Source organism: Myxine glutinosa, chromosome 5 (assembly GCF_964187855.1).
Source record: "Myxine glutinosa chromosome 5, kmMyxGlut1.1, whole genome shotgun sequence".
Taxonomy (NCBI): Eukaryota; Metazoa; Chordata; class Myxini; order Myxiniformes; family Myxinidae; genus Myxine; species Myxine glutinosa.
In genome coordinates, this window is record NC_136265.1 from 110,407,928 (window position 1) to 110,432,948 (window position 25,021).

Here is a 25,021-nt window from a genome sequence, read left to right on the forward strand (position 1 = left end):
TAGGAGTAAGGATTGTTACAGGGTGGGAATAAGGGTGAGGATTGATACAGGGGGGGAATAGGAGTAAGGATTGATACAGGGTGGGAATAGGAGTAAGGATTGATACAGGGGGGGAATAGGAGTAAGGATTGATACAGGGTGGGAATCGGAGTAAGGATTGATACAGGGTGGGAATAGGAGTAAGGATTGATACAGGGGGGGAATAGGAGTAAGGATTGATACAGGGGGGGAATAGGAGTAAGGATTGATACAGGGGGGGGAATAGGAGTAAGGATTGATACAGGGTGGGAATAGGAGTAAGGATTGATACAGGGTGGGAATAAGGGTAAGGATTGATACAGGGTGGGAATAAGGGTGAGGATTGATACAGGGTGGGAATAGGAGTAAGGATTGATACAGGGGGGGGAATAGGAGTAAGGATTGATACAGGGGGGGAATAGGAGTAAGGATTGATACAGGGTGGGAATAGGAGTAAGGATTGATACAGGGTGGGAATAAGGGTAAGGATTGATACAGGGTGGGAATAGGAGTAAGGATTGATACAGGGTGGGAATATGAGTAAGGATTGATACAGGGGGGGAATAGGAGTAAGGATTGATACAGGGGGGGAATAGGAGTAAGGATTGATACAGGGTGGGAATAGGAGTAAGGATTGATACAGGGTGGGAATAAAGGTAAGGATTGATACAGGGTGGGAATAAGGGTGAGGATTGATACAGGGTGGGAATAGGAGTAAGGATTGATACAGGGTGGGAATAGGAGTAAGGATTGATACAGGGTGGGAATAAGGGTGAGGATTGATACAGGGTGGGAATAGGAGTAAGGATTGATACAGGGTGGGAATAGGAGTAAGGATTGATACAGGGTGGGAATAGGAGTAAGGATTGATACAGGGTGGGAATAGGAGTAAGGATTGATACAGGGTGGGAATAGGAGTAAGGATTGATACAGGGTGGGAATAGGAGTAAGGATTGATACAGGGTGGGAATAGGAGTGAGGATTGATACAGGGTGGGAATAGGAGTAAGGATTGATACAGGGTGGGAATAGGAGTAAGGATTGATACAGGGTGGGAATAGGAGTAAGGATTGCTACAGGGTGGGAATAGGAGTAAGGATTGATACAGGGGGGGGGGGGGGGGGAATAGGAGTAAGGATTGATACAGGGGGGGAATAGGAGTGAGGATTGATACAGGGGGGGAATAAGGGTGAGGATTGATACAGGGGGGGAATAGGAGTAAGGATTGATACAGGGGGGGAATAGGAGTAAGGATTGATACAGGGGGGAAATAGGAGTAAGGATTGATACAGGGGGGGAATAAGGATAAGGATTGATACAGGGGGGGAATAGGGGGGGAATACAGGGGGGGAGTACACTGTACTCCCATCGTAATAGGAGTACAGTGTACTCCCCCCCTGTATCAATCCTTACTCCTATTCCCCCCCTGTATCAATCCTTACTCCTATTCCCCCCCTGTATCAATCCTCACCCTTATTCCCCCCCTGTATCAATCCTTACTCCTATTCCCCCCCTGTATCAATCCTTACTCCTAATCCCCCCCTGTATCAATCCTCACCCTTATTGACCGTGGTCACATTTTGGACCTTGTCTGCTCTACTGGACTAATTTTGCGCCATCTCTCTGGCTCTGACCTCACTCTCTCTGACCACCTAGCCATCACTCTGACCATCAACATCCCCACCCCAGCACCAAGGCATTATCGCACTATCAACTTCCGTAAGCTAAACGCTCTTTCACCTACCTCATTCTCATCGACCCTCTCTGAAAAAATGTCCACTTCTCCCTTCGTTGACCTCCACACCCCTTCTGACCTCACTGACTACTACAACCACACTCTCTCCTCCTGCCTTGACCAACTTGTGCCTATAAAAACCAAAACAGTTTCTTTCACCCATTCTGCTCCCTGGTTTACCCCTGACCTCCGCCTGATGAAAACTCGTGCTCGCCAACTTGAAAGACTCCGCAATAAAACAGGTCTCACAGTTCACTCCCGAGCCTACAAGGACCACCTACAACACTATAAAGATGCCCTCTCCCGCGCCCGCTCCGCCTACTACTCTCAAATTATCCACTCTGGCTCCGGAAACCCAAAAGCACTCTTCTCTACAATAAACAAACTCCTCAGCCCCCTGAACACCACCACCCAGTCATTCACAATAGACAACTGCATCTCCTTCCTTTCATTCTTCCAACGCAAAATTGAAAACATCTACAACAGCTTAACCACCGCCGCACCCGCTCCCCCTCAAACCACCTGCCCCCCCTTATCCTGCCATCCCCTGTCTCAATTCTCCCCAGTCTCCCCTACTGACCTCTCTGAACTCCTCATCGGAATGAAAACTGCCACCTGCACTCTTGACCCCATCCCCTCCAGCTTTGTCAAGGCCTCCCTTCCTGCTCTCTCTCCACTTATCATTGCAACAATAAACTCCTCCCTGTCTACACGCATCGTCCCACCATCCCTCAAAATTGCTGCTGTTACCCCCATTCTGAAAAAACCTGGACTAAACCCTGACACCCTAAATAACTTCAGACCCATCTCCAACCTACCCTTTCTGTCAAAAGTTTTGGAACGCGCTGTAGCCACTCAACTCAAACATCACCTCTCTGCCAATAACCTGTATGAAACATTCCAATCCGGATTCCGCTCCAACCACAGTACTGAAACTGCTCTCCTCAAAATCACCAACGACCTTCTCCTCTCCTCTGACGCTGGCAACCTCAACATTCTCATCCTCCTCGACCTCAGCGCCGCCTTTGACACCATCGATCACACCATCCTCCTCACCCAACTTGAAACCACCTTTAACATTACCGGCACTGCCCTCTCTTGGATTAAATCATACCTCTCTGACAGACGCCAGTTCATCTCCATCAATAACTGCAAATCCCCCACTGCTCCCCTCCCCCAAGGTGTCCCCCAAGGTTCAGTTCTTGGCCCCCTCCTCTTCATCCTTTACCTGTCCCCCCTCGGTCACTTAATCCGCCGTCATGGTCTCCAATTCCACTGCTTCGCCGATGACGTCCAGCTTTTCATCTCCACCAAGTCCATCTCCACCGCCACCCACTCTATCCTGACAAACTGCATCACTGACATAAAATCCTGGCTTCAAATCAACTTCCTCAAACTTAACTGTGATAAATCTGAAATAATCATCATTGGCCCAAAAACGCTCACCAAGTCCACCCATAACTTTGCCCTCAACATCGACGGTTTCCCAGTATCCACCTCCCCTCACATCCGGAATCTTGGCATCATCTTTGACCAAACCCTCTCCTTCGACAAATACACTAAACAGATCACAAAGACAGCCTTCTTTCACCTGAAAAACATTGCCCGTCTCCGTCCATCTCTCTCCTCCGTGGCTGCAGAAACCCTCATCCACGCCTTCATCACTTCCCGTCTGGACTACTGCAATAGCCTCCTTTATGGTTCACCCTCAACAATCACCAATAAACTCCAATACATTCAGAACTCCGCTGCCCGTCTACTCACCCATTCCCGGACCCGTGACCACATCACCCCCGTCCTTTACAAGCTTCACTGGCTCCCCATCTCCCAGAGAATCCAGTACAAAATCCTCCTCTTGACCTACAAAGCCCTCCATAACCTGGCCCCATCCTACCTGGGTGACCTCCTCTCCAGACACACTCCCACCCGCAACCTCCGCTCTGCTGGTACCAACCTCCTGACCCCCCCCCCCCCATCCGGACCAAATTTAGATCCTGGGGGGACAGGGCCTTCTCCATCGCTGCTCCCACCCTCTGGAACTCGCTACCTCACACCATCAGAAACTCCTCCTCACTCACCACATTCAAAACATCACTCAAGACCCACCTGTTCAACACTGCATTCAACATTTAACCCACAGCATCTAACCCCTGACTATCTCCTCTCCTTCTCCCTCCTTTGTGCTTTGAATATTTCCCTATTGATTCTTCTTTTTTTGCAATTGTTTTTATGTTTTGCTATGCATTATGTTTTGCACTCTGTCAAAGCGTCTTTGGGCTTCCTGAAAAGCGCTATATAAAATAAATGCATTATTATTATTATTATTAAGATTGGGGGTGAGGATTGATGCAGGGTGAAGATTGGGGTGAGGATTGATACAGGGTGAGGATAGTGGTGAGGATTGATACAGGGTGAGGATTGATACAGGTTGATGATAGGGGATGAGGATTGATACAGGGTGAGGATAGTGGTGAGGATTGATACAGGGTGAGGATAGGGGTGAGGATTGATACAGTTTGGGGGTGAGTCGGAGTCAAACGACACTTGTCCTCACCATGTGTGTTTATCTATATATACATCTGGGCATCTGGGCATCTGTCATCACTGAACTACTCCCTCAAACTTTTGTTTCCGTGGTTGTGAAATGTTTTTAATAACGTGGTTGGGAGATGTTTTGAAATACGTGGTGGTGAGGTGTTTTGAATTTCGTGGTGGTGAGGCGTTTTTAATTACGTGGTGGTGAAGTTTTTTTAAATTTTGTGGTGGTGAGGTGTTTATATTTTTGTGGTGGTGAGGTGTTTTGCATTTCGTGTGGTGAGGTGTTTTTAATTTTGTGGTGGTGAGGTGTTTTGAATTACGTGGTAGTGAGGTGTTTTTAATTTTGTGGTGGTGGGGTATTTTGAATTATGTGGTGTTGAGGTGTTTTTAATTACTTGATGATAAGGAGTTTTTAATTACGTGGTGGTGAGGTGTTTTAAATTACGTAGTTGTGATGAGGTGATTTTTAATTACTTGATGATGAGGTGTTTTTAATTACGTGGTGGTGAGGTGTTTTAAATTACGTAGTTGTGATGAGGTGATTTTTAATTACTTGATGATGAGGTGTTTTTAATTACGTGGTGGTGAGGTGTTTTTAATTAAGTGGTGGTGAGGTGTTTTTAATTTTGTGGTGGTGAGGTGTTTATATTTTTGTGGTGGTGAGGTGTTTTGCATTTCGTGGTGGTGAGGTGTTTTTAATTTTGTGGTGGTGAGGTGTTTTGAATTACGTGGTAGTGAGGTGTTTTTAATTTTGTGGTGGTGGGGTGTTTTGAATTATGTGGTGTTGAGGTGTTTTGAATTTTGTGGTGTTGAGGTGTTTTTAATTACTTGATGATGAGGAGTTTTTAATTACGTGGTGGTGAGGTGTTTTTAATTACGTGGTGGTGAGGTGTTTTTAATTACTTGATGGTGAGGTGTTTTTAATTACGTGGTGGTGAGGTGTTTTTAATTAAGTGGTGGTGAGGTGTTTTTAATTACATGGTGGTGAGGTGTTTTTAATGACTTGGTGGTGTGGTGTTTTGAATTACCTGGTGGTGAGGTGTTTGGAATTACCTGGTGGTGAGGTGTTTTGAATTACGTTGTGGTGAGGTGTTTTTAATGACTTGGTGGTGAGGTGTTTTGAATTACCTGGTGGTGAGGTGTTTGGAATTACCTGGTGGTGAGGTGTTTTGAATTACGTTGTGGTGAGGTGTTTTGAATTACGTGGTGGTGAGGTGTTTTGAATTACCTGGTGGTGAGGTGTTTGGAATTACTTGGTGGTGAGGTGTTTTGAATTACGTTGTGGTGAGGTGTTTTGAATTACGTGGTGGTGAGGTGTTTTGAATTACGTGGTGGTGAGGTGTTTTGAATTACTTGGTGGTGAGGTGTTTTGAATTACTTGGTGGTGAGGTATTTTGAATTACGTGGTGGTGAGGTGTTTTGAATTACGTGGTGGTGAGGTGTTTTGAATTACGTTGTGGTGAGGTGTTTTGAATTACGTGGTGGTGAGGTATTTTGAATTACGTGGTGGTGAGGTGTTTTGAATTACGTGGTGGTGAGGTGTTTTGAATTACGTGGTGGTGAGGTGTTTTGAATTACGTGGTGGTGAGGTGTAATCGTCCCAAACTTCCTGTCTGCACCTACCCCTCCCCTATGTATGTGCTGAGGGGTTCTTTCTTGGAAAAAAAACATTCAACCTAAATCTTCAACCTAAATTGCCTATAAAAATGTAATATCACAAACACAACAAATACATTTGTGCAAAGTAATTGTTTGTATTATGATTGGTGAAAATCATGACAACACAGCAACTCAGGTACAGTCATTATCCTCAGCTAAAATAAGCCCGTTCCTCTGTAACGACGCGTGATGAGGCGAGCGTAGCAAGCCGAGCCAAGCTAGTGTATATATATATATATATATCTGTGCAGCGTCTGTCCTGTCCTGTGTTGTCTCGTGTTGTCTTCTCACTGAACTACTTTCTCAAACTTTTGTGAAATCGTACCAAACTTCTGGAATGCACATATCTCTCCCGTCGGTAATAAGGGTATTGTTTTTGAAAAAATTTCCAATTCTTTTTTTTGGGGGGGAATTTTTTGGGGATTTTTTTTTTTTCAACTTCAGTTGTTTATAAAATGTGATATCACGTATATTACAAATACATTTGTGCAAATTAATTGTTTGAATTATGATTGGTTTAAACCATGACAAAACGGCAACTCGGGTCCAGTCATTTATCTATCTATCTACACATCTGGGCAGTGTCTGTGTTGTCACTTAACGACTCCCTCAAACTTTTGTTTCCGTGGTTGTGAAGTGTTTTTAATAACGTTGTGGTGGTTTTGAATCACGTGGTGGTGAGGTATTTATAGTTACGTGGTGGTGAAGTGTTTTTAATTATGTGGTGGTGAGGTATTTATAATTACGTGGTGGTGAAGTGTTTTTAATTAGGTGGTGTTGAGGTGTTTTGAATTAGTTGGTGATGAGGTGTTTTGAATTATGTGGTGGTGAGGTGTTTTGAATTAGTTGGTGATGAGGTGTTTTGAATTATGTGGTGGTGAGGTGTTTTGAATTACTTGGTGGTGAGGTGTTTTTAAATGACGTGGTGGTGAGGTGTTTTGAATTACTTGGTGGTGAGGTGTTTTGAATTACTTGGTGGTGAGGTGTTTTGAATTACGTGGTGGTGAGGTGTTTTGAATTACTTGATGGTGAGGTGTTTTGAATTACTTGGTGGTGAGGTGTTTTGAATTACATGGTGGTGAGGTGTTTTGAATTACTTGGTGGTGAGGTGTTTTGAATAACGTGGTGGTGAGGTGTTTTGAATTACTTGGTGGTGAGGTGTTTTGAATTACATGGTGGTGAGGTGTGGTGGCGGCCAGATTCTTGTGCTGGAGCAAGAAACAGGCCACAGGTGATCATAGTATGTGTTGGAGACATACACAAGCGAGGACATACACAAGACAGATACACACAAGCGAGGAGACATGCTACGAGGTTCCTTCCATCGCCTGCTGCCATTTTCGCGGGACGTGCTGGGACAGTGGAGAGCCGGACGGGGCCGTTCCTGGACGACCATGTCGATGCGTCTGGCTGGGACATCGATCCATCTGCAATTCCCTGTGTGAGTGTGACGGGCCCGTGTCCGGGGGATAAGATAAGACTGATTAAGTGCTGTCCTGTGTCTCTGCGTCCCCGATCATTGTATATACGTGTGGGAATAATTAAACCTGTGTTCTTCCTTTTGCCATTCGATCGTTCCTGTGGTTTCCTCATTGGGTAAGCGTGGTACGAATAGAACCGCTCGAATCGGGTTCCACTACCTGAACTGCACGGACCACGTGGTACTCAATCCGCTCGGCGTACCCAAACCACAGGTGGCTCGTATGAGGCTTGCTTCCTCGCTTCCGTGGCGGCGCAGGGAATTAGGTACAAGCGAGAGTTGGTCCCGAAACCCTACTTTGCGTTTGCCTGGAACGGACGTTTCAAGTCTCGGTTCCGTCAAGCCCAGGAAGAACAAGGGGATTAATCCCCCCTTGGTAAGGGGAAGAAGGGCGGCGTAGAACCGTAACACCTAGTCCTCAATATATATACACATATAAAAATAAATATATATATATATAAATATACTCACACATATACATATATACTCGGTCATACGGACACATATATACTCGAACATACATATACATATATACTCGTATATACACATACATATACATATATACTCGTACATACATATCCATATATCCTCGTATATACACATACATGTACATATATACTCGTACATACATATACATATATACTCGTATATACACATACATATACATATATACTCATACATACATATACATATATACTCGTATATACACATACATATACATATATACTCGTACATATATATACATATATACTCGTACATACATATACATATATACTCGTACATACATATACATATATACTCGTACATACATATACATATATACTCGTATATACATATACATATATACTCGTATATACACATACATATACATATATACTCGTATATACACATAAATATACATATATACTCGTATATACACATACATATACATATATACTCGTATATACATATACATATATAGGTAGGGTTTAAGTAGGCCAAAACGACACAAGTTCAAATGGAGAATTTGATTTCAAAGTGAGAATGTCTCGATGAAGACACTTAAAACACGACTTGAGCCTCTTTTTTAACCTAATCTTATTTACCTTAGACCACGGTTTACGTTCGACCGGATGGTGCCTCAAGCAAATTGCATATTTCACAGGTAAGACTATCAGGCCCATATACATATTACGTTCTTGAACGAAAGGTGGGTTGGATGAAAAATCCCACTATTTCTGCTTACATAATATGTAGATTGATCTAAACATTACAGAAAGGTGAGTCCACCTGCGAGTGGTGCGGTCGTTTTACTCTGAAGTCGATATGTGATAATTCTGTCAAAAGGTAATGGGCCCAACACCAGATTGTTTAATGGTCGCCATCTTTTCCAGGTGTCGAAGATAAGCCCCCTTTCAGGTGGGCCAATTAGATGAGATGTGGTGAGCGTGTACTCACGGTGCCCTTGGAGCTCTTCACCATCACTGTATTGCCCTTATCCTGGACAATGTCTGCCTGTATAAAGCCCTCTTGGACATCCTTAATCCAGCAGTTCTTCTTGACATCGAAGGCCTTGCTCTGGAACATCACCTTCTCCTGTGGCGATGGCACCAGAAAGGGCATTGGATCTTCGCCATCTTTGCATTCGCCCTTGTAAGACATGTCAGCACTCTACCTGTGAGTACAAACACAAGCCCACAAAGGGTTAAAATGGATTACTTTCACTCAAGTAAGCAGAATAATAATAATAATAATAATGCATTTATTTTATATAGCGCTTTTCAGGAAGCCCAAAGACGCTTTGACAGAGTGCAAAATATAATGCATAGCAAAACATAAAAACAATTGCAAAAAAAGAAGAATCAATAGGGAAATATTCAAAGCACAAAGGAGGGAGAAGGAGAGGAGATAGTCAGGGGTTAGATGCTGTGGGTTAAATGTTGAATGCAGTGTTGAACAGGTGGGTCTTGAGTGATGTTTTGAATGTGGTGAGTGAGGAGGAGTCTCTGATGGTGTGAGGTAGCGAGTTCCAGAGGGTGGGAGCAGCGATGGAGAAGGCCCTGTCCCCCCAGGATCTAAATTTGGTCCGGATGGGGGGGGGGGGGGGTCAGGAGGTTGGTACCAGCAGAGCGGAGGTTGCGGGTGGGAGTGTGTCTGGAGAGGAGGTCAGCCAGGTAGGATGGGGCCAGGTTATGGAGGGGTTTGTAGGTCAAGAGGAGGATTTTGTACTGGATTCTCTGGGAGATGGGGAGCCAGTGAAGCTTGTAAAGGACGGGGTTGATGTGGTCACGGGTCCGGGAATGGGTGAGTAGACGGGCAGCGGAGTTCTGAATGTATTGGAGTTTATTGGTGATTGTTGAGGGTGAACCATAAAGGAGGCTATTGCAGTAGTCCAGACGGGAAGTGATGAAGGCGTGGATGAGGGTTTCTGCAGCCACGGAGGAGAGGGATGGACGGAGACGGGCGATGTTTTTCAGGTGAAAGCAGGCTGTCTTTGTGATCTGTTTAGTGTATTTGTCGAAGGAGAGGGTTTGGTCAAAGATGATGCCAAGATTCCGGATGTGAGGGGAGGTGGATACTGGGTAACCGTCGATGTTGAGGGCAAAGTTATGGGTGGACTTGGTGAGCGTTTTTGGGCCAATGATGATTATTTCAGATTTATCACAGTTAAGTTTGAGGAAGTTGATTTGAAGCCAGGATTTTATTTCAGTGATGCAGTTTGTCAGGATAGAGTGGGTGGCGGTGGAGATGGACTTGGTGGAGATGAAAAGCTGGATGTCATCGGCGAAGCAGTGGAATTGGAGACCATGACGGCGGATTAAGTGACCGAGGGGGGACAGGTAAAGGATGAAGAGGAGGGGGCCAAGAACTGAACCTTGGGGGACACCTTGGGGGAGGGGAGCAGTGGGGGATTTGCAGTTATTGATGGAGATGAACTGACGTCTGTCAGAGAGGTATGATTTGATCCAAGAGAGGGCAGTGCCGGTAATGTTAAAGGTGGTTTCAAGTCAGGTGAGGAGGATGGTGTGATCGATGGTGTTGTGGAAATGTAACTCATTGATTGAGACTAGTAACGAAGCAGATAGACGATTTCGTAAATGAGTGTCAGGAATGCGCACGAACATGGTAATCTCTTGTCCACCTGGTCACAGCCCCAGGCTGGAGCACCCCCCTATTGTTTGGTAAATGGAACTCGCAGCAGGAGGGGAGCGAGCCGGCTCCAATGAGGCGAGCGTGGATGACCTCGGGGCATTTGCGGAGAAGGGATTAGCGCGACGATGCCCATAAAGACAGAAACATACTTTGAGTCAGGGGCACTCATCCTCAGAAGCCCTGCCCGACGGAATGAACGCGTACCACGAGTTCGGCGCTGCAGCCGAACAAGAAGGACTATGCGGATAGAGTTAACCTGGTCCATTGAGTTAAACGATATTATTTGGTAATGGAATGAAGTGAATAACCAGTTAATAAAGTTGTGACCTTTTGTAAAACCTGTTTCCGACCATTGGCGTCTTGAGTCTCACCCACCACTTCCCCGACAATTTGGAGGCACCGCTGGGATTTCGAGTGGACGTCGCCAAGGTAAGCATGGCGTCCATTATGAAATATGAATTCTGATCATGGTGGAGGAGGTGTGTGTGAGGCTTGCATTCCATAGGTAATCCAAGGAGTGTAAACGTATTTTTGTCACGACCGTCCGAGGTAAAAGTCACGGATGGAACATTTTAAATGATTCTATTATTCGTGTGCTTGCATATGCGTACGGTATACGCTGGGTGTTAAGAGCCTTACTCTGGTCTGCAGGCAAATCGGCTCATGAAGTGCACCATGAGGCGATTTGTTTGCCGGTTCGGTAAGGTTCGGTAAGGTCTGTACACGTGTACAATTGTGTACACCCATTTTAAATAAATAAATAAATATTTTTTTTTCAGTTTTCCCGCCATGTCTAAAACTCGTTTGATTACAATATAAATTAATGACAGACAACGCCATCTCATGCCGGTCCAGAATTATTGTGAAAGATGGCGATTGGATGAAAATTGCATACCGACACGCCCTCACTGTCCCTCATTGTCCCTCATGTTCATTCCGGCTACCTGTCTCTTGCTCCCGCTCCTTCCCCTCCCTCTAGTTCCCATTGGTGGACGTTTTGCGAGAAGCAAAGCGTTTTGCAGGAAGCTTCCAGGAAGCAAAACCAGTGCTGTTGTGGTTTTTTTTTGACGAAATTTGTCAGACAGATAGCATGGGTGACACGGATGAATAAAATAGTTGTTGATTGAACTAGTTGACGGATATATAAATCCCATCCAAAAGTCAAGTGAATCGGATGAAAATTAAGGATGTTTTGAAAGTGTTGTTGACTTTTGGCCTATGTTGAATAAAATAGTTGTTGATTGAACTAGTTGACGGATATATAAATCCCATCCAAAAGTCAAGTGAATCGGATGAAAATTAAGGATGTTTTGAAATTGTTGTTGACTTTTGGCCTATGTTGAATAAAATAGTTGTTGATTGAACTAGTTGATGGATATATAAATCCCATCCAAAAGTCAAGTGAATCGGATGAAAATTAAGGATGTTTTGAAATTGTTGTTGACTTTTGGCCTATGTTGAATAAAATAGTTGTTGATTGAACTAGTTGACGGATATATAAATCCCATCCAAAAGTCAAGTGAATCGGATGAAAATTAAGGATGTTTTGAAATTGTTGTTGACTTTTGGCCTATGTTGAATAAAATAGTTGTTGATTGAACTAGTTGACGGATATATAAATCCCATCCAAAAGTCAAGTGAATCGGATGAAAATTAAGGATGTTTTGAAATTGTTGTTGACTTTTGGCCTATGTTGAATAAAATAGTTGTTGATTGAACTAGTTGACGGATATATAAATCCCATCCAAAAGTCAAGTGAATCGGATGAAAATTAAGGATGTTTTGAAATTGTTGTTGACTTTTGGCCTATGTTGAATAAAATAGTTGTTGATTGAACTAGTTGACGGATATATAAATCCCATCCAAAAGTCAAGTGAATCGGATGAAAATTAAGGATGTTTTGAAATTGTTGTTGACTTTTGGCCTATGTTGAATAAAATAGTTGTTGATTGAACTAGTTGACGGATATATAAATCCCATCCAAAAGTCAAGTGAATCGGATGAAAATTAAGGATGTTTTGAAATTGTTGTTGACTTTTGGCCTATGTTGAATAAAATAGTTGTTGATTGAACTAGTTGACGGATATATAAATCCCATCCAAAAGTCAAGTGAATCGGATGAAAATTAAGGATGTTTTGAAATTGTTGTTGACTTTTGGCCTATGTTGAATAAAATAGTTGTTGATTGAACTAGTTGACGGATATATAAATCCCATCCAAAAGTCAAGTGAATCGGATGAAAATTAAGGATGTTTTGAAATTGTTGTTGACTTTTGGCCTATGTTGAATAAAATAGTTGTTGATTGAACTAGTTGACGGATATATAAATCCCATCCAAAAGTCAAGTGAATCGGATGAAAATTAAGGATGTTTTGAAATTGTTGTTGACTTTTGGCCTATGTTGAATAAAATAGTTGTTGATTGAACTAGTTGATGGATATATAAATCCCAGCCAAAAGTCAAGTGAATCGGATGAAAATTAAGGATGTTTTGAAATTGTTGTTGACTTTTGGCCTATGTTGAATAAAATAGTTGTTGATTGAACTAGTTGACGGATATATAAATCCCATCCAAAAGTCAAGTGAATCGGATGAAAATTAAGGATGTTTTGAAATTGTTGTTGACTTTTGGCCTATGTTGAATAAAATAGTTGTTGATTGAACTAGTTGATGGATATATAAATCCCATCCAAAAGTCAAGTGAATCGGATGAAAATTAAGGATGTTTTGAAATTGTTGTTGACTTTTGGCCTATGTTGAATAAAATAGTTGTTGATTGAACTAGTTGACGGATATATAAATCCCATCCAAAAGTCAAGTGAATCGGATGAAAATTAAGGATGTTTTGAAATTGTTGTTGACTTTTGGCCTATGTTGAATAAAATAGTTGTTGATTGAACTAGTTGACAGATATATAAATCCCATCCAAAAGTCAAGTGAATCGGATGAAATTAAGGATGTTTTGAAATTGTTGTTGACTTTTGGGCTATGTTGAATAAAAAGTTGTAGGTTGAATTAGTTGACGGATATATAAATCCCATTCGAATTGAAAAAATTGTGGTAACGTTTCTTTGTAACTTTGTAACTTTGTAAAGTTGTAACTTTGTAAAAGTTTCAACAAAAGTTGTTGTAAAGTTGTAAAGTAAAGTTTGCAACATTGAAATAATGTTGTTGTAAAACGTTTCCACAACGTCGCTACAACGTTTCACTTTCGTTGTTGCAACGTTTTGCTCCAACGTTTTGGGAACATTCAAATGTTGGGTTTTGCTAACGTTTCCACAACGTCGCTACAACGTTTCACTTTCGTTGTTGCAACGTTTTGCTCCAACGTTTTGGGGACACTCAAATGTTAAGTAAATCGGATAAGAATTCAGGAGTTATTTCATTATTAGCGATTAATGAAGTACTTATTTAATTAATAACATTTCTTATTACATTACAGTAATTACATTACAGTAATTACCTAAGGTAATTACAGTAATTACAGTTCCGGTAATTACAGTAATTACAGTAATCATTACAGTAATTGCAGTAATCTTATTACAGTAATTACATTACATTAACTCAGGCACCTTTTGAGTAAGGAAGCTGATATTTGGACATGACACTGACCAAGTGATGTGGCTGTCAAGGAAAATTTTGATTTATTGATTAATCATTTAATAAATTAACTCGTTGATTTATAAATGACTTATTTAATTACAATTCCTCAGAGATACATCTTCGGATGAGATACTTGCAGATTGGTTATGCTATGAGCCAATTGATTAAGGAAAATATTTTGTGATGGCCATATTGGCAATCTCGTGGCCATATTCGTGGCAACTCAGTTAGTGCCACTGCACCTTTAAAATGCATCCCTGCGTTCATTTTTCGATCGATGAGTTGAAATTTTGAACAATCGGATCTGGACTGTCGTTATTAACGACTCTAGCACGCACCCGTCCAATCACGATGGAGCGGTATGGTCCCCGGATCATCACTGCCCGCAGTTTTAATTAGTTTTACTTTTTCTCTTGGTCATATAATTTGGAAGACATGCATGTCATGATATAGGAAATGTTTGTTCTGTTGAACGGAATAAATGTTGTTTATTTGTGTGGGTGTGTATTTTTTGTGTATTTTGGATATATTTTCACGACTAATTCCAGTTAACATCCTGCAAATTTGCTCGTTTGCTGGCCGAGTCGAAATTGCGTTGAGTTCCTATGGCATGCGCCATTAAAAGCGCTGTGTAATGGTTGAGCTCCCTTTATTTCGTTTTGGTCACGCGGATGAGCAGACAAAATGACGAATGCTGCGGCTGGAGCAGTAGAAGCGATGTTTTTAATTGAAACGATGTAATGAGTAATTAAAAGTGGGAGGGGGCAACACCACGCATACCTCTTTTAAGGTGTGTATAAACCCTGGAATATTTCAGCAATCAATACAATGCTGAAACTATGTAAGTTAATTTAATGAGTAATTTAATGAGTAATTTAATGAGTAATTTAATAAGTAATTTAATGAGTAATTTAATGAGTAATTTAATGAGTAACTTAATGAGTAATTTAATAAGTAATTTAATGAGTAATTTAATGAGTAATTTAATGAGTAATTTAATGAGTAATTTAATGAGTAATTTAATAAGTAATTTAATGAGTAATTTAATGAGTAATTTAATGAGTAATTTAATGAGTAATTTAATGAGTAACTTAATGAGTAATTTAATGAGTAATTTAATAAGTAATTTAATGAGTAATTTAATGAGTAATTTAATGAGTAACTTAATGAGTAATTTAATAAGTAATTTAATGAGTAATTTAATGAGTAATTTAATGAGTAATTTAATGAGTAATTTAATGAGTAAATTAATGAGGAATTTAATGAGGAATTTAATGAGGAATTAAAAGTGGGAGGGGGCAACACCACGCATACCTCTTTTAAGGTGTGTATAAACCCTGGAATAAACGTGGGAGGGGGCAACACCACGCATACCTCTTTTAAGGTGTGTATAAACCCTGGAATATTTCAGCAATCAATACGATGCTGAAATGATGTAATTTACTGTGTAAGAGGGTCGACCTTGGGTTTGTTTGGGTTTGTTGTTTATTTTTGTGGGTGTGTATTTTTTGTGTATTTTGGATATATTTTCACGACTAATTCCAGTTAACATCCTGCAAATTTGCTCGTTTGCTGGCCGAGTCGAAATTGCGTTGAGTTCCTATGGCATGCGCCATTAAAAGCGCTGTGTAATGGTTGAGCTCCCTTTATTTCGTTTTGGTCACGCGGATGAGCAGACAAAATGACGAATGCTGCGGCTGGAGCAGTGGAAGCGATTTTTTGAATTGTTCAAATGATTATTCGATATTGTTATGACTTATTGTCAATAGGTATACTAAGTGGCCATGAGGTAGCCTGTTGCTATGTACAGTTTTATTCTATTGTTGATTATACCACATAGCTGTGGTGATAAAGGAAATGTTCGTTTTAAATAGATGATTATGATAGGACCATGACTATAAAATCATGATGATTATTATGAATGATATTATAGGGTTCAAATGCAGAATGATTGCATGAACTTGGGAAAGAACTTTCAAGCCCTATGGGATAAATTGGGTGTTACAAGCGATGGAGTTTCAAAATTTAGCATGATTGAAGGAATTTTACAGTCTTATTTCAGGAGTTTTACGAAATTTATATTGCCAAGAGATTTTGGGTACTATTAAAAGAAAAAATGATGAGATATTTTTCCCAATGAACTTTAATATCTGCCATCCATTTTGGCTGTCTCACGAATGAAGGATGAGTTGCCTTTAGTGGTTGCAAAGAAAATTTGTGGAGACCAGGCAAAATGGGGAAATATGTCAGATATGACCCTAGGACAGGACGGTGATTCATCAATTGACATGAGGTATGAACCAGAGGTGACGACCGATGAGATTCGATCTCAGTCAATGGATGGACCTGTCCTGACATCATTGGGGAAAGGGCTTATGCAAGGAGTCATCCAAAATGATTAATTTGATTTATTGATGAATATTGATGAATTAATTGAAATTGAATAATTGATTGAATTGTTGATTGATTGAATCTAATTGATTGAATTTAATTGAATAAATTTAACTGAATAAATTGAACTGAATAAATTGAATTGAATATATTGATTGTTTGATTGATGAAAATGCGGTCTCAAGAAAGAAGCTTTGATATCTTTGTGAGATATTATCAATGTGAAGACAACCTTGGAAAATTGAGCAAGGTGGTGAGTTTATATATAGATATATATGTGCGGTTACCATTGTGTGATTTCCCCTTCAACAGAGCGGACACCTGAGGATTCACCCATTTCATACTGACCCTCTGGCTCATCTGCAAATACTGATCTGTGAGATTGGATTGTGCAAAAGCCACAGGTGAGGGAGATTCTCTGGAAATCACCGTTTGAACAGGTGGAGAGATCCTTCCTGGAGGTATGAGTGAAGCTTTAGAGGAACAAACTACAACACATCCAACGCTACTTTGATAAAAGGCAGAATGGGAAATGGAGCCTGCAAGAATACACAAGGACAACCAGAGATTCCACAAAAAGGTACTTGTACACATCATATGTACGACCGTTATGGTGCCGAAGCTATAAGGCAGGTCGAGAATTGGTATTTGTGGACAAAGGGACATGATGAGGAGTTTCCAAGAGATGGTACATTTGAGCGAAGTCGATTGGAAAGATTGGAACAAAGATTGAAAGCCAGGAAGAGACAGAATCTAACGGTAGACTGGCTTGCATTCCATCTTTGGGATGGTGAATCCAGACAACGGGAACAGCAAGAATGGATAACGGATCTAGAACTTAAAATAAAAAGGATACAGGATACAGTGGAGGAGACAAATGCACAACTGCCCTCGAAATTAGGAATGAAAGGGACAGTTGTCCCATCTGATTTCCAGTTGTCTCCCCAAAAAGGACGGTACAGAGAATTTTTTCGTGTTTCGGGAGATAACGAGAGATTGCAGTGGCAACTCAGGGATGTAGAGATGCAGCCCAGCAATACAAGTGCACAGGTGCACAGACCAGGCAACGACAGAAACCGGTGTTTCAAGTGTGGATGGATGGGACATTGGAAAAGAGGATGTCCGTATACCAAAAGGAAGACAAGTTCATAGGGTAAACTAAGATCAAGGGTACCAGTGCTGACCGATACCTCAGACAATGATTAGGCCTTCATTGCGGCAAATCCCAAATGACGATTGGCCTCAACAGATTAGATTACTGGACAAACATGAATAACTGTCGATGATTCTTGTGTCTGAAAAGGTTTTCGGAGCAAGAATTATTCATTTTTTCTTTTGCTTGTAAGCAAATTAGTAATTAATTGATCAAATGCCGAAATTGGATCTTTTATGTTGGGCACAAAATTTTAAATTTACAAAGTTGGAACAATTGCTTTGCAAATTTTTGAAACCAAGTGACAAGAGTCACATGATGATCAGGTGGGAATTTCGGACTAGTGTTCCGCATGATTGATAGGTCAGTGGTCGACTGACATGCAAATGGGTGTGTAGTCAAATTTGGATAAATTATGGTGGGAACTGAAAGGGTAATTTCAATGTGACATCAAAGGGGTTTTCTAAAATTAAACTTTTTGGTCCATTTGCGTATTAGCATTTATAAAATTGAAGGACAAATTTTATGAAAATGAAATAAAACTGACACCCATCCTGATCTGTAAATAATGGTTCCAACGCAAACAAATATGCATAATGCATGCGTGTGTGTGTGTTTTGTGTATCAATGTTTGTGTTTGTTGTTTTTGTGTATCAATCTTACAAGATTGTTGACACCGACAGTGTGCCTTGTCTGAAAAATAGATAGTTCCATGGGGATGGGATCGCATATCGAGAGAATTCATAAAATAAAAAAAATAAAAATAGAAATATAATTTGATTATGAAAATTATCACTTTTGTCAAGGGAGATGGAGAATAAAGATTTGATTTGCTGAGTTATGAGCAGCTATTCATTAATAGTAAAAAATTGGAAGTAATCTTGGGATTCCATTGTGATCGAATTTATATGAGAATCAAAGCTATTTATGGATATGAGCTTCATAAAAATGTGGGAGTACAAAATTAGCCAAATTTTGGAGAGGTCTTACACTGACTTCCCAGAGTACTCTGCTCATGGATTTATATATATATAAACTTGAATTTTATCAGCATATAAATTGTGCTGTATGTATGGATGTGGTTTAGGCATAGATGATATGGGAAAATAGTAAAGAAAATTTTGCTGGTTTGAACTATTGTGGGTTTTCAGTTCTGGAGTTCAAACAAAGTCACTGGTTAACAGATGAGAAAGGATAGTAAATAAATTATTCGATGCTGGGCAAATTAAGTACGATATTACTAAGACTTATGAGAGCTATTGTTCTTCCTTACAGCAGTGGAAAATTATTGGAAAAAATTAGATCCAACATAATGAATCTATAAAAGAATGTGATAGGGATAATATCCTCAATTTGTACTAATTATTTGATTGTGGGTAAAGGAATTAATTTATCGTAGTGGATTGTTAACAGCAGCCTGAAAATGTCCTGAGAGTGTGCATCCATGTAATCAGAAATCCCAGATTTGTTTTTACAAACAACATTTTGGTAGAGGTCTTGTGTGGACGAGCACTTCCTTGGTAGATAAAGAACGGTACTGCATGCTGGCAGCCACTTTTGCGGCCAGCTAGGCCAAACAAATTGAGAGGAAATTGTAGTTAAATACGTAAGTTACACATGGCTATTTGTAAAAAGGAAATTTGTTGAGATGGGAAACATTTTTCGAAGGTTTATTAAAGTGTAATAATATGATATGTGGCAAGGCAAACTATTGGATGGGAAAATTAGATCTGGCTATAGAATAAATTTATTGACCCCTTGAAGTTAATTCTTCGAATCATTGTTTCACTGGCATTTTTTTTGTTTTTTGTTCAAATTGGAAATAGTTTGGTAGAGCTTTGGTTAAAACCTTTGGTTGCGGTATCTTGGAACGAAATGATAAACCATAGGAGATTGATAAGAATAGAAACAAATATGGACCCAAAATAGAAAGTTGGATTCATGCCTCTCATTGCAAGCAAGCACATGGGGCTAAGGTGGACGATCCCACAGAAAATGAGGCTGCACCTAGCAGCCCAGCAGAACATTCAGTGGCAGATAAATGATAGTCGTGATTTACAGTCATTTGAATTACATTTTAACACCCCTTGCATTGATAAACATAACATTTTCAACATGTGATATTCCTACTTGGGATAGTGACAGTTATTTGCCTACATGACATACAATTACCTGCTGATATTAATACAACATGAGTGAAAAATGTATCACAACTACACTCATGATCAGGGGATTGAGTTCAACCCCGGGAGATAGGGGGATCAGGGTAAGACAAATAATCTGATTTATGTTACATATTAAGGGATTTTCTTTATTTATCTTTTAGGAAGCTTGTTAGTTTGGTATATAATGTTGAATGTCATCAACATATAATTATGTCATAGGTATGAATATATACAAGGAGTAGCAGACTTGTTTGTTGGTTTAGTAGTTATATTGGCAATTGTTTTAGTGGTGGCTTGCTTGAAAGCCTTAGTGATGGTGTGTTTGAATAAGGTAACCAACAACACGATGATAACGCATGAAGTGACAAATGAGGAAAGAAATGTGGAACCAGAAAAGGAAGACTTTTATGGCGACATAAATACTGAGATTAAAAGATTAAATCAAGTGATGTTGCAAATGAATACAGTAGAATTAAGATAATGGCATAACGACAATGTTATGAGTTGTGTCAATTACAATATCAGTGAACTCATATCACCACGAGTGACACACTGTTAGAAAAAAAAAAAAAAAAAAAAGGGGGAAAAGAAAAGTGGAGAGGAATTATGGTAATAATACATTATGCTTAATTTGTTGGTTTGGGAAAATTTTTGTTGGGAATTAGATATTCCTGTTTGTGATTGTAATCATATACAATTTATTTTCTTAGAGTAATGCTAAAATACCTGCACAAGTTAATTTTTGAACTATATTAACCTGAAAGCAATTGTGGATGCTATTCTTAGTTTAGTAATAAAATACATACCTGATTGAATATTATTTGTGTGACGCATATAAATGAATATAACTTTTTGAATGTTGTAAGGGAAAACAACAAATTGTTGAATGTGAAACTGTCGGAAGATATACATGATTATGCTGATTTCATGGTAAGATGTACCCTATCTGATTCAGTGTGTGTGGAAAGCAGATTCAGATGTGACTGAGCATAAGGATAAGACGAGATCACATTTTGAAGGGAGTGCTAACGGAATTGGGAAGAAGTTCGAGAAAGAAAATTTGTGGCTAAAAAATGAAGTTAATCGTGGCATACACCCTCTTTCTCAAAGAATGATGAAGACATTCTCCCGTGTAACTTGGAGATGAATGCTTACCTTCACCAAGGAAATTTATGTGACCATTTGCCTGGATCACACTGCAACATATGAAAGAAAGGCGATCACTTACTCTTGTTCGAAGGCTTCGAACATTCATCACATCAGAAGTTGCAGGACAACGACATTTTACCTGCAACCTCTGTGAAATGCGGGGACATATGTTATTACTTCACCAACTTCCGGGGAGCCAGCATGGAGCTGCAAACCAATGGCTGTGCCTTTTCACAACAGCTGTGCACGATTTTGCAGGCCACTCCTGGTATGGACCATGGATGACCTGAACACCATGGTCCCAACATCATTGTGGATGCATCCGGCATCCCTGTTCCACATCTTGCTGGCCAATCAACGTCACACCAATACTTGCTGCCCACTCATAATGAGGGAGGAGGCAAGTCGACTACAACTGGGCGAAGGCCTTGTTCAAGGAATCATTATGGTTCACAGCAAAAAGTGGCAAGAATGCTACATGGAGAGCAGGGTCAGTCTATGACTCCGCAATGTTACCACAACAGCGAAATCCTACACGAAGTAGTGCAGGTGCTATGAAGACATTAGGAGAAAATGTTTTATACCTGGATTCAAACACAAGTGATCAGCCCTTCCTTTCAAACAAAGTCAACATTTGTGTGGAGGCAAACGTTTTTTGCCAGATGGTGCAGATGCTTTACAAAACTTGAAAATGAAGTGAAATTGTTGTATCTTGGTGATGGTGAAGTGTTGTTTTGAAAAGATATTTGTGATGCAAAGGCAATAGATTGAACAATATGGAAGGAGTCAATGACCAACGAAATGTTTTGTGATTCTTGCAGGATGACGGTGTATGCCTAAGGGAATTTGATTACCAAAGTTATGGTTTGGATACTTGTAATGATGTTTACTTGCAGTGATTGATTATTTACTTATACTTGTATTGATGTTTACTTGCAGTGATTGATTGTTTACTTATATTGATGTTTAGATTAATGGTTAATATAAACAAAAACAAAAAGATGAGGGAATTGTGGAAATGTAACTCATTGATTGAGACTAGTAACGAAGCAGATAGACGATTTCGTAAATGAGTGTCAGGAATGCGCACGAACATGGTAATCTCTTGTCCACCTGGTCACAGCCCCAGGCTGGAGCACCCCCCTATTGTTTGGTAAATGGAACTCGCAGCAGGAGGGGAGCGAGCCGGCTCCAATGAGGCGAGCGTGGATGACCTCGGGGCATTTGCGGAGAAGGGATTAGCGCGACGATGCCCATAAAGACAGAAACATACTTTGAGTCAGGGGCACTCATCCTCAGAAGCCCTGCCCGACGGAATGAACGCGTACCACGAGTTCGGCGCTGCAGCCGAACAAGAAGGACTATGCGGATAGAGTTAACCTGGTCCATTGAGTTAAACGATATTATTTGGTAATGGAATGAAGTGAATAACCAGTTAATAAAGTTGTGACCTTTTGTAAAACCTGTTTCCGACCATTGGCATCTTGAGTCTCACCCACCACTTCCCCGACAGTGTCAAAGGCGGTGCTGAGGTCGAGGAGGATGAGAATGTTGAGGTTGCCAGCGTCAGAGGAGAGGAGAAGGTCGTTGGTGATTTTGAGGAGAGCAGTTTCAGTACTGTGGTTGGAGCGGAATCCGGATTGGAATGTTTCATACAGGTTATTGGCAGAGAGGTGATGTTTGAGTTGAGTGGCTGCAGCGCGTTCCAAAACCTTTGACAGAAAGGGTAGGTTGGAGATGGGTCTGAAGTTATTTAGGGTGTCAGGGTTTAGTCCAGGTTTTTTCAGATTGGGGGTAACAGCAGCAATTTTGAGGGATGGTGGGACGATGTCTGTAGACAGGGAGGAGTTTATTGTTGCAATGATAAGTGGAGAGAGAGCAGGAAGGGAGGCCTTGACAAAGCTGGAGGGGATGGGGTCAAGAGTGCAGGTGGCAGTTTTCATTCCGATGAGGAGTTCAGAGAGGTCAGTAGGGGAGACTGGGGAGAATTGAGACAGGGGATGGCATGATAAGGGGGGGCAGGTGGTTTGAGGGGGAGCGGGTGCGGCGGTGGTCAAGCTGTTGTAGATGTTTTCAATTTTGCGTTGGAAGAATGAAAGGAAGGAGATGCAGTTGTCTATTGTGAATGACTGGGTGGTGGTGTTCAGGGGGCTGAGGAGTTTGTTTATTGTAGAGAAGAGTGCTTTTGGGTTTAAATGAATGAAAGAATGAGCTTTACCTTTTTTTGTGAGACTTCCCTGGCATTATTAGTACATGCCACCTTATTATGAGGGGGTTGTGAAAAATTGCCTACCAGGGATAGAAAACTAGTTATTGCACTGTGAAAGGTCAACTACTTATTATGTGTACCGACATGAGGCCACATCTGGACATGGGCTGGGACAGGTGGGGTGGGGAGGATTCGTGCCAGCATGTATGTGTGTGTATATATATATCCACAGTCACGTGAAAAAGTAAGTACACCCCATGTAAAGTTTTGACTTTTTCAACATATTTCAACATACAGCTATTTGATCTTCATTTCAACAATATTGATAGATAAAGATGATATAATACAACAAATATTATGAAACATTTACATTTTGTAGTCCATTGTATAATTTAAATAAACATAAAAGCAAATTTCGCATGTGGAAAAAGTAAGTACACCCCTACATTTATCACTACTTCAAATACCTAAAATTAGAATCAGGTGCACCATCTCAGGTGCAAATGATTAGAACATCGTTAGAGAGGATCTTGGAGGAACCCGTCTTATTTAAACCTCAGACATTTAGTTTGGTTTGCTCTTTGTTGTTGAAGTGTGTGGCGTCACCATACCTAGATCAAAAGAGCTATCTGAGGCCTTCAGAAAGAAGGTTATAGATGCCTACGAGTCTGGGAAGGGATTTTAAAAGATCTCCAAACAATTTGAAATCAATCATTCGACTGTCCGGAAGATCATCTACAAGTGGAGAAGATTCCAAACAACTGTCAACTTGTTCAGGCCAGGCCGCCCCAGCAAGTTCAGCCCGAGAGCAGGCCGCAAGATGCTGAAAGAAGTCTCTAAGAACCCCAGAATGTCATCACAGGACCTACAGGTAGCTCTCGCCACTGTTGATGTCAAAGTGCATGAGTCTACCATTAGAAAGAGGCTGCACAAATTTGATCTACATGGGAGGTGTGCCAGGAGGGACCTTTGCTGTCCAGAAAGAACATCAGGGCAAGACTAAAGTTTGCCAATGAACACCTAGGCAAAGACCAGCACTTCTGGAACAATGTGCTCTGGACAGATGAGTCAAAGGTAGAGCTACTTGGCCACAGTACCAGAAGACATGTTTGGCGAAAACCAAAGACAGCATTTGACCACAAGAACCTGATACCAACTGTAAAGCATGGTGGTGGAAATATTATGGTTTGGGGCAGCTTTGCTGCATCAGGGCCTAGGCAGCTCACCATCATAGAATCCACTATGAATTCTTCATTGTACCAGAGGGTGCTTGAGGATAATGTGAGGCCATCTGTCGGAAAGTTGAAGCTCAACCGAAGGTGGACCTTGCAACATGACAATGACCCTAAACATACCAGTAAATCCACCAAGGAATGACTGAAAAGAAAGAAATGGAGGGTTCTGGAATGGCCAAGTCAAAGCCCGGATCTAAATCCCATCGAGATGTTGTGGGGGGATTTGAAACGAGCTGTGTGTGTGTATGCAAGAAACCCCTCAAACATCGCACAGCTGAAAGAATTCTGCATGGAGGAGTGGGCACAAATTTCTCCCAGTCGATGTCAGAGACTCGTAGACAGTTATAAGAAACGCCTACTTGGGGTTGTTTCTGCCAAAGGGGGCAATACCACCTATTCGAGCCAAGGGTGTACTTACTTTTTCCACATGCGAAATTTGCATTTATATTTATTTAAATTATACAATGGACTACAAAATGTAAATGTTTCATGATATTTGTTATGTTATATCACCTTTATCGATCAATATTGTTGAAATGAAGATCAAATAGATGTA

The 25,021-nt window shown here is 40.8% G+C and overlaps 1 protein-coding gene across 5 annotated transcripts in view; it reads right to left on the bottom strand.

The window, feature by feature from the left end:
* The window catches only part of LOC137414072 (uncharacterized), a 165,402-nt gene that overhangs the window by 127,639 nt on the left and 12,742 nt on the right, over positions 1 to 25,021 (bottom strand). For 3 of the 5 annotated variants that reach the window (XM_068099542.2, XM_068099544.2, XM_078778524.1), the window contains exon 2: positions 8,867 to 9,083. In XM_068099542.2, coding sequence (XP_067955643.2) covers positions 8,867 to 9,070 — 204 coding nt within the window. In that variant the 5' untranslated portion in view covers positions 9,071 to 9,083. Of the gene's footprint in view, positions 1 to 8,866; positions 9,084 to 21,027; positions 21,069 to 22,472; positions 22,734 to 25,021 lie in introns of all 5 variants that reach the window. The other 2 variants (XM_078778525.1, XM_078778523.1) reach the window with 2 other exon arrangements.